The sequence below is a fragment of the Apaloderma vittatum genome, unplaced genomic scaffold (assembly GCF_000703405.1).
Source record: "Apaloderma vittatum isolate BGI_N311 unplaced genomic scaffold, ASM70340v1 scaffold37403, whole genome shotgun sequence".
In the NCBI taxonomy this organism is placed as follows: domain Eukaryota; kingdom Metazoa; phylum Chordata; class Aves; order Trogoniformes; family Trogonidae; genus Apaloderma; species Apaloderma vittatum.
Window position 1 is genome coordinate 24,905 of NW_009707100.1, and position 11,098 is coordinate 36,002.

General features: G+C 42.4%; 1 protein-coding gene across 1 annotated transcript in view; it reads left to right on the forward strand.

Annotated features, from left to right (window-relative positions):
* The window catches only part of KRT23 (keratin 23 (histone deacetylase inducible)), an 8,902-nt gene extending 2,011 nt beyond the window's left edge, over positions 1–6,891 (forward strand). Inside the window, exons 2-7 of the mRNA XM_009866044.1 lie at positions 1,972–2,054; positions 2,850–3,006; positions 4,582–4,743; positions 4,834–4,959; positions 5,688–5,908; positions 6,831–6,891. Of these exons, the coding sequence (XP_009864346.1) occupies positions 1,972–2,054; positions 2,850–3,006; positions 4,582–4,743; positions 4,834–4,959; positions 5,688–5,908; positions 6,831–6,891 (810 nt within the window). The remainder of the gene's footprint in view (positions 1–1,971; positions 2,055–2,849; positions 3,007–4,581; positions 4,744–4,833; positions 4,960–5,687; positions 5,909–6,830) is intronic.
* The last annotated feature ends 4,207 nt before the right edge of the window (positions 6,892–11,098 follow it).

Below are 11,098 nucleotides of genomic sequence, written 5' to 3' on the forward strand. Positions count from 1 at the left end.
CTCTTCCCTGAATTCTGGATGAACATGTCAGATGGAGCAACAAGTTGCCTTGCTCCAACCTGACTCTGTTCTAACCTGGATACAAAGTAAAACTGCACCAGTTCTTCCTCCAAACGTCTCATTCAAACATCCTGTACCACTAAATCAGCAAATTGATTTAGAGGGCATTTAAAGAGGCAGGATCAACGCTGTTCGACAAAGGGCACAAGACATGCTGAGAAAGAAGTCAGCACAGGAAGCCTTCTTGGAAAAAAAATCAGTTGAGCATTTCCATATAGAAAAAAAATCAGTATGAGCATTTTCATATAGAATAACGTGCAAGTTCTGAGTTATCTGTAAGCTTGCGGATTGATAGTAGTGATGCACCCATATTCATGCTGCATTTAGTGAAGAATTCTGTAATTATAGACAGATAAGCATCTATGTTTGAAGTGCACTGCGAACGGGCAGAGCAATCCGTATCAGCCAGCAGCTGGTAAGACCCTGCCAGTTGTTCAGATTGCACCGAGAGCCACAAAGCCTGTAGACAAACGTGTTGCTGTGTCGCACCATTATGAAATGGCACACGGCTGAAGAACTCACATGCTGCTTTCTCGCTGCTTTCTCACTGCCTTGCTACTTCCACAGTAAAATTCACCATCTTTAAGGATGGGTTCAAGAATTGCCTCTTCTCTGACAGCACATGCCAGGCAGCGACACTTTTAGGGTGTAGTTACACCTCTTGGGCTGCCTTTGATCCTGTCCCAGGGCAGCATTCGAGGTGTGCTGCTCATTGCTCAAGAACGCACAGTCCGCTAACAGATTAGGTAAAACATTCCACAGGCACCTTCTTTTTTTACTAGGAGAGGTAAACTTTTGACACTTCAGGACAATTTTGTCACTTCCTTGTTCCTTTGTGATTCATTTAGGTGTGGGAAGTTTTACTTCACGGTGCTGAGAGCTCCACAAATGGCTCATGATTTCTGCACAGCCATCATGCACCTTGTTCTGCTCTCTTAAGTGTTGAGTGAAGGCAGCTGTTGGAACTGCAACCACGCTTCTTCCTCTTCCTTAGAAAAAGACATGATGTCCCACAATTACTAGCTCCTGTTAATTATGTATGAGTTCCTGCCAGAATTCTGTCAGAGATTTTGAATGGAATACTGAACTTTCCATATTCAGATCTGTAGTTCAAAGCTATTTCATGTTAACAGGGACTTACAGGTCTTTTCTGTGCGTGCCGAGGTCACTGAGTGCACGATGCGGTGCACTTCCTCCTGCTCCTTTTAGGGCATATTATCAACGTTCCAAGGCAAAATCATAAACACGAATTAATCATTCTGTGCTGCTGGACGATTCAGTACAGTTACAGGTGAATAACTGAATGGACTGGGACAACTACACGCCAGAGTTATTTTCAGAACAACAATCCAGGTGATTCCAGACCGAAGCTCAGGGTGGACTTGAGGGGCCCTGCTCAGAAGTTGTTGCTACCGTCTTTGTTATGCCCCTGCATCACAGTGCTGACTCAGCAAAGGGTTTATGCACACGCTTACTTTTCAGCATATGATTAAATCCACCATTTTGATTGTACTCAGACACAGCTTAATGGTTCTTTCTGAAACTGGCCCTAAAGATAACCAAGGCTGCTCTTCCAGCAGTCCTAAGCAGAATCAGAATCAGTTCACACCACCTGTAATATGCCATGAAGTTTGTGTAATATTATTCATATCTTCTACCTGACCAGGAGTAAGATGACTTCTCCCGCTTCCGATCCAGAAAAGTAAGGCAAAGAGAAAAGTAAGATTATGGACAAAAATTGCAGAAAGATCCAAGTAAACTGGGAAACTAAACTGCTTGTATTTGTGTCCTCTCTTTAACATGGGAATTCTGCTGTTGAGATGCTTCCTACGAGCAGCAGGGAGCCTAAACCAGCCCAGGTTATCCACCATCAGCATATGGCAACACTGAGTTGGATTCTCTCTTTTCCAGATTGAGGATGGCAAGATCACCAATGCCAGTATCCTTTTACAAATTGATAACGCTAACATGGCATCTGAAGACTTCAGGCTCAAGTAAGCTCTTCTTTGGTTTCCTGATTAAGTTTGAAAGAGGATTAAGCAAAATACTGCTTTTTCTTGATAATCCAGTATGAAACTGCTTTTACTCAGGTTTTCTGGTGATACTGGATACATAAAACCAACGTAGAACAGGAAAAAAAATCAAACCAAAACAACAGAAAGGATAAAAAGGATGTAAAAACCACAAATGATTGCTGAACAGTCTTGAGTCACCCTGTTTGCGATACTTAGTTCAGGTCCCGGAGAGCAGGTTTTGCAGCAGACACTTGATACTTGTGACAAAAGGCACTTAAAACTGTCACCCGGGAATACACACCAACCCTCCTCTGCTTCCTCAGTCCAGCCCAAATCTATTTCTTGTACTTATCGCCTCCTCTGTCCAGCTCCACAGGAAATACCCGTCCTTCAGTACCTTCTGCTTTGGAGTCTCCTAAGTTTTTTGCCAGTGCTTCCTCAGCTACCAGAATACAGTTTGATTTTTCACTGCATTGTCGAAAGATAGTTCTCAAACCAACTAAAAAATCAAAATGTTTGAAAAGAAAACTTCCAGGCAGATCTTGGCAAAGGAAAGGAATTTATGTTTCTGTAAGTTAGACTTAGGAATCATGAAGATTTACCCTATTTTCAAGAGATGATGATCAGCTATTAATAAAATCTCTCAGCTTTTGGTAATACTGTAACAAACTTAAAGACTCTGAACACTGTAGGCTTTATTGAGCCTTGCTTTTCTTTATCACTCAACGCTGTCACAAAAAGGAAAGATGCTTTATCTTCTTTTTCCTCCTAAAGGTATGAGGCAGAGAAGGCACGCAGGCAGGGAGTGCAGCTCGATGTGGAGAACCTGCGCAAGGAGCTCGACGGCCTGACCATTGTTACGACAGATCTGGAAATGGAAATTGAAGGCCTGAGAGAAGAGCACATCCTCAGGAGGAAAGACCACGAGGAGGTAGAAAAAGTTCCACTTGGTAAAATCCTATCACACAAATCTTTGCTACCATGTAATTAGCTCTGACTGAGACCCGCAAGCTATAAATGGGATTGATGATTCAGAACCTAAGCCCGTTTCTAAAGAAACCAGTGAGAGTCAGATGAGGCGCAGTTGCTGTGCTAGTTCCCCCGTGACAGCGGGATTTCAGAAGGGGGAACAACTCGCTGTATTTTCTCCCACTCTTTTCTAGTCACCCACCCACCTGATAACTTAGAGATTCAACAGAAATGTTCTCAGAAATGTGTAGTTACAAATACACAGAGATTTCAAGTAAATAGGAAATGTTACATGTTGTTGACTTTCACTCATTACAGACTTTTTGCTCACCTCCAGATACCCCATTTCACAGAATCACAGAAGCACAGGGTGGTTGAGGTTGGAAGGAACCTCTCCAGGTCACCTTGTCCACCCCCTCCAGCTCAGGCAGGGTCACTGAGAAAAGGCTGTCCTGAACTAAACAGACCTTCAGCTCTTGAAGGATCAAAATGAAGAAGAATGGTTGGTGAAGTCAAGTCAAATAACGTATTCTTGCAAAATCCACAGTACAATAACTAGATACTGCCTCAGGAGAAGCACGCTGCTCTGAATTCCTCCAGAGCTCTACCAGAGCGGCCTCTGTTATTCCCCCCCACACACTACCCCTGCCTGACAACGTGCTGGTTTCTTTTTGCGTGATCTGATGTTGTTTTCAGCTATTACCTAATGCAGAATCAAGCATCGTGCTCAGTACCTGTGGAGCATTAAACTGGAGAATAGAACCAGGAGGGTTCCCCAGCAGTGGGTGAAGCTGTCTTTGGCTGATCCCTCAGAGCGGAGGGTACCGCTGAAGAGCTGTCACAAAACACTTCTGGGAAGCAGGGCAACCGCCCGAGACCTCAGCGGGTCCAGCTGCGCCGCATTTTGGAGGCTGTGATGTCATACCCAGAAATATACTTTGCCTGGGCGCTTCTGAAGATGGTACCTAGCACAGAAGGTTGTGCTACACCGAAAGGAATGTTACCATACCCGCTTGACTTGTCCTGTAATTATGTTGTTTACACAGTAATTATATGCTTTAATCCAATTATTCCTTTAACAATTACATAGAACCTTTACATTACTCTCCTGTAAACTTAGAGTTCCATAAATATTAACATACAGGGTAAGAAAGATGAAATTACTGTTAGATTTTCATCAAAGGTTTTGGTTGCTAATAGATGAATAAATTAAAAAAGTCAGTGCTTCTTCATGAAGTATCTATGTTCCAGAAACGTTACAGGAAAAGATGATCTCACGTGTTTTTTACTGAGTTCTCTCGCACAGTTCTGCCACAGAAGCAGAGAGAAGTCACTGGCTTAAGTCACATCACAGTATTATCCATGTACAAATTTTCCATATAGCGTTAACTGAATATATAAAACAATTATCCTACCATAATGAAAAAAAGATTTTTTTGACATTTTGAGAGATGGAACTAAAGAAAACAGGAGAGGAATGAAAACTTTCCACTTTCATAAACAAGGTTGCTTGTTTCTTCTGCTAATGTATGAATAGGACATGGAAGCAAATCGCTCATCACAAGACTTCAAAGTCAATGTAAAAGTAAATGCAGCACCTCCTGAAGACCTGGGCAAGATTCTAGCAGAAATAAGAGAAGATTATGAAGCCATAATTGAAAAGAATCGTCAAAGCCTGGACAGCTGGTACAAAGAACAGGTAACACGTTTTTTCTGCTTGTTTCCGAGAGCCCCGTTGCTGTCGCTGACTGAGCAGACTCAGCGCTTTCCTCTCGCTTTTGCCCCCCAGAGTGCAGCTACGTCTCCAGCAACAACCCCGAACCCAGACCAGGTGCAGCGCAGTGAGAACGAGATCAAGGATCTGACCCGGACCTTGCAGGCCCTGGACATCGAGCTGCAGGCCCAGATGAGTAAGGTAGCTCCTGCAGGCATCTCCTGCCAGTCACTGCTGGTCCACACATTCTCCGAAACTGTCGTGGATCAATTCTTCATTCAAATCCATAGTCTAGTAGAACTATACTGTAGTTTTTAAAGTATCAGTGAAACTGGAATTTGAACCATGTTTAACTTTGCCAGAATATGCTAAATGGATTCAACAGCCATCACTAAGAAGTGAAAAATGTATGTCTCTCCTTAGAATACAATATGGGGAGAGGAAAAAGAAGGGATGGGATAGCTGACACAATGATCTAGAAAGGAAAGAAGTCCAGGAAGACAGATAGTAATAAAAATTTCATGTTTACAGCTCTTATTACAATGCATGAAATACATGAACTGTGAAAAATATTGGTGGGGAACCTTCAGAAATATTACTCAGCTCCTGTACAGTTAAGGCTCACACACTCGTGACTTGGAGACTTTGGAGCAATTCTGGACAGTAAATGCAGACCTGACAAGGGTGAAGAGTTACAGGAGCACAGCTTTGGCACAGAGATTATGGCAGGGATGCATTACTCAGGTTTTGCTTCTCATTACGCACACGCGACACAGCTTCATTATTCTGCTGTCTTCACATGAACAGTCATGCAGACGAGTAAGTGTTTAAATTACCACAGCAGCATTTTGCAATCTTCTTGCTGGCCTTTCTGCACTGTATCACCACACACATAATAATCGTGGTATTGGTTCTATCTGCTCTGTCAGAAACACATGCTGGAAGACACCTTGGCTGACACTCGGAATTATTACGCTGTTGCGCTTCAAAACATGCAGCAGATCATCTCCAAGTGCGAGGAAGAGCTCAGCCAGGTTCGCCATGACATTAAGCAGCAAAATAACCAATACAAGGTTCTTCTTGGGATCAAAACCCGCCTGGAGAAGGAAATTTCCACGTACCGCCTGCTGCTGGAAGGGAATGCTGACGGGTAAGACAAAGCCGCCCGGACTGGAATAGATGAGAAGAGAGTTCTCATATTTGGGTTATTTATTTGTTTGTTTGTTTATGCTTAATCAAAGCTTGCGAGTTCCGTACTACATCAAGGGTTGGCATTTTAATGTGATGGATCATAATAAAAAGCTTGAGTCACTTAGTATAAAGAGAAACTTGTATCCATGTAATTTGGATTACCTAAATTAATACAACTTTCAATTAAAATATATATATATTCTACGTTCCCACAGCGTGCCTATCTCAGCATAGGAAAAAAGTGCCAATTTCAGTAAAATTCATACTCAAATCTTCAAAAAATGTTCTAGATCAAAAAGGAGCCTGGAGACAAGTTTAGAACTTTTTTGGTCTGGCATCTGCAGTTCCAGGTACCAGCAGACCAAATCTGCAGAGCATGCCCCCCTGCTGATGGGTTGTTTGGTTTCCCCATCTCTGCCTTGTCTCAAATCTGCTTTCAGAAACCCGTGGGCTTCTAGTTATTCCCTCAGCTTATATACAGAGTACGGCTTATTTCTACGAAATCAGGGAAAGGAAGATGAGCAGCCTTTAGAAATGAAAGTCTCGGGGAGGCAGGACAGTACGGCACCGAGCGTGGGGCTATTGGTCAGAAGCCAAAACGGGACCAACTTGAGCAACTCAGAACATGTCAGAAACAATGCAACTGTCCACAGGAGAAGTAATAATGAACGTACACAGGAACAGGTTCAGGTGACAGTGTCCGCACCTAAGTCTACCAAAGAGGAAAAGTTCTTGTGGTATAAAAGCATGTTTGTTGGTTTTTTCTTAACCTCTTTTCATAGTGGTATGAGGCCTCTGTAAAATCAGTGAGAAGAAAAGGATGAATAACTTCTTGACATTAGTATATTCATTACTTTTTCTCTGTTTTATTATCTTTACAGGATAGCAAGAAAATCTGAATCAAAAGATAAAGGTAAAGGCCCCTTACTTTGTTCTCTATAGTGATTCTTCATTACTGTAATTTCCAATCAAATTTTACTCAGAATAATTTTCACCTTACACGAATGAACTCTGAAAGGTTTGCAGAGCAGTTAATTCTCGTGTAAGCCCTATTTGAGAATAATTCCAGCGATTCATCATTCTTGTGAAGGGCTACACTTGAGAGCACATTCGGCTGTGCCTGCCCACTCGTGGACTGTCTTCACCCTGACCTCTGTCAGTCAAACCCGGGGCTCAGAGCTCAGACTCAAGACCAAAGCTTTCATGGTATATGAGGAGGCACAGGGACTCCACTTGGTGACTAGAACAGTGTTAAGGCTTGAGAGCAAACAGAAAATCTGCATGTCTGGAAACTCATATTCTGGAGTGAGCATGACCTACCGACGTTGAGGATAATCTGCTCTGAAGTTAGATTTGCATTGGCTGGGATGCAGCTGTGCTATTCATTTGCCCTGACCTGGACAAGACTCAGAGTGACTTTCTGGCAACGCGTCTCATAAAGAGCAATAATAAGTATTGACTTAAAGGGAAACATGTAAAGATAAATCGGCTGAGGAGGTAGCCAGTAAATTACTGCAAATGAAGCTTTCCCTGCACTGACTTGTCTTGGCATTGCTTGTCTAATTAACCTTTCTTCTTCTTTCAGAACATGCTGGGCTGGCCAGTCGGAAGATCAAAGCAATTGTCCATGACAGCGTGGATGGGCAGGTGGTATCCTCCACCATCAACGAGATCCACCAGCAAGCATGAAATAAAAAGTTGTGCCAAGCGCTGGCGTTCCGAGCAGGTTGAGCTGACAGCCCTTCTGTGGGTCTCCCTGGGTGTAAAACGGGGATACTACAGTGAACTATCTCCTAAAATAATGTGCAGCCTAGTAATGAAAAGCACCATACAGAGCTAGGTAGAGCTGATAATGTTAATTTAAGAGCTTTTAGTCATCAAAATGCCAAAGAAAACTTATTCAATGAAAATTACTGGCTGAGCTGGTAATTTATGTATTATTCACATCTCACTGGGGCATGAATCTCCATCTGTGATTCATTTATTGCTCTGCAAATTACCTATAACTTAAAGTGAATAACCTATCCACTTTTCTCCCGGTTTTCTGTCTCTCATCATATACCTCACTGCAGCAAATAAATTCTTTTCCACTATTTGTGCTGGTCTTTGGAATTTCTGATTTTGCTTTTTCTTACATATGCGCCACGCCAAAGCGGCAGCATTACTGACGTGTCGAGACTGCAAAAGGCTCACTGTTTCAGGAGGTACAAAACTTGGAGGATGCAGAAAAGAAGAAAAGAGGTGATACAAGTTACAGGTTACATTTGCATAAGCAGAACAGACTTCTCTACATACAGCTCTTCAGTGTCACCATTTAAAATGGCATTATTAATAGGACTGTTGTAAAGTACACTTTACTAAAATAGTTGCCCTAGAAACATTTCTTTTTTCTTCAGCTTTAGAGAAATTTTCTTTAACTGTCTTTACACACTTTCCTTCAAAGATTATAAGTGCTATTCCAGATACTCTCATTCTTTCTCAGTGACCCATTTAATTCAAAAAACCACTTCAGTTATTTGCTTTCATATTAATGTGCATTGGTTTTGTTGCTGGGTTCTGTAGTCAGGATAGACTGGTGCGTGCAACGCATTCCGACGTAGAGGGAGAGGCCAAATCCCAGCTTCTTTCCCTTTCTCACATCAGCCCAATCACCAACTCAGCAGGGGACCCTAACAGCACCAGGAAATTCTCCAGTGCTAAGTGAGGGTAAAAACTGAGCAAGAAGAAGAGAAATGTTACTAGGACTGTTTAGACAAGGAAGACTGTAAAGCAGAACGAAGAGAAACGAAATGGAGCATGAGCGTCTATAGGGATTTGCATTCCAAAGGCCACGTCTGCATATAAAACAGCCCCATATTCATGAGGGAAATTGTCATTCCACTCTTTCATCCCTACTCATAAGGGACTTTCATACAGGGCTCCTGTTACCTGTTTTGCTTTGAAACAAGGCTCACCAAATAAAGCGAAAATTTCAAAGAAAATGCAGATTGAAAATAAACAAAGCCCATCCCATGATACAATGTTTTCTTACTGGCATGTTGGGACCAGTTCACGATTCCCCTTCGCCCCCCAACTCTCCACCCTTGTTGCACAAAGAGATCCCAAAAGCATTGAATGGATTACCTAATGGTTTCTTTAAATTGGGTAAAACTTGTAACACAGGATCAGTAACTCTTGGCTAATGAGCAATGTCCTTCCTTGTGGCTTTCCAGATCCAACAAGCCAGACCCGGTGCTTGTAGCATCTGGACAAAACGTGTCAAGGTTTTCCTGAACAACTTTCTGCGTTATTTAAAGTTATATTCGTTTATCAAATCTGCAGAGCATACCCACACTGCTGTGATACAAATAATTACAAAAACTTCTAAGTAGCCCCTTATTTCTAAAGCAAAGTATCCATGCTCGGTGCTAGATTTTGACTGTGCTAAACTATAAGCAAAGGAAAAACAACTGAAGTGCTTTACAGAACACGTCTGTCCCTGTTTCACATTCCTGAGCAATGCACTGGCTTTACTCATGTCGTAGCCTCCGCTCACACCAAGGTGAGAGACGCGGTCCCCGCACTGCTGCGTGTCGCCCTGCTACGGTGGATACAGTGCCGGCTAAGCCACGGCAGAGCGCCCGTTTCGATCCGCTGCGCTGGCCACTTGAACCTTCTCTTGCAAGCCCGTCCCAGTGCTCTGTCACCGCGAGAGCAGCACAGCTCACACCACTGACCCACGGCTCACGGTGGCCGCCACCACAGCCCTGGCTCCAACACATCCGCTCGAGCTGCTGTCTTTTAACAGGTGAAATAAACCAAACAGTCCTTAAACATACAAATATTAGTTACACTGCATTCTGCTTTCTAAATGAAAGCAAGGATTCTATGGCAAAAATCACTTCTTTCCGGAGAATTCTTTACGGCTTGAGAATATTACGTACGATAGCAGAATTCCTGTTTGTTGAGTAGCTTATGACGCAGTGTCACCAGCCATGTCACCCTGTCGCCCTATACCTAGTGGTTTTTCCTTATTTCTGCATTTGTGTTCTGGTAGGTAAGCTATGCATTTCTAAACGTATTTCGGGTAGGTCTCTAAGTAATAAATAATGATAATAATATTTACCACTTGCATGCGCTGTTAATGTTATATTCTCACAACATGCTGAGAGATGAAGTTAGGGAGATAAAGAATAGGGGTAGTATCATCATACCCATTTTATTGCTTGAGAAATTGGAAAAAGAGATGACAGAACTTGCTCAAGGCTGCAGAGAAAGTCACTGATCGCGACTAAATTAGAATTCGTCACTCCACAGCTTCTACTTACCCCAGCTATTAGATAATCCACTTCCGCGAAGAGCCGTGCTCTAGTTACAGCAATCCTTGCTGTATCTGAGAGCACCCAAGGAATAATTCGATCGATTCTTTTCAAGTGTGTCCTGCCGGTCAAGACCCTGCACGCACTTTGATGATATTCTTCCACGTATACGGGTGAAGAGCCCTACTAAAATTAGTCCTGCACAGAACACTGTGCAGGGGTGTCTTTGGTGATTTTGTAGTATTTGGGAAACTTTGAAAAAGAGATGGCATATGTGCTTCTTTCTCTTAGTCTCAGATCAGTGTCTTGAAGGAAAGGAAATCCTCAGGAGTGTAACACTGTATTGCCTGGAAAATCATTTTATTAATTCCTAATCACAGAATCATAGAATGGCCTAGTTCATTGTATTAAAACTGATTGAGCTCTGCTACTGGTATTTATTCAGTATTGAGTACACACAGAAGTGCTGTTTTCAACATCAAGCAAGCAACGGACCCAGGCCCAAAGCAACTACTTTTAAAAATTTGAAGTATCACAAAAAGTAACACACTCAAAATTAAGATATTCTATTTCCCATAAATGGAACAGGATAGTAAAAAAGTATTAGTAGTCTGAGCGAATGATGTAACAATACTTTTGCAAACTAACAAGACACAGGAACTCACAGAGTCTATAAAAGGAGGCTGAAACCATCAGCATTCACACATCACTTCTCGCAGTTTCACCTGCCATTTAAGGAAGTCCTGCACTAAATAATCCTCCAACGTGATTTATAACAGACTTGAACGCACTCCAGAACGAGAGTGAGTCATAGCTCATTTCACTTGTAGAAATGTTAAAACTTATTAAGG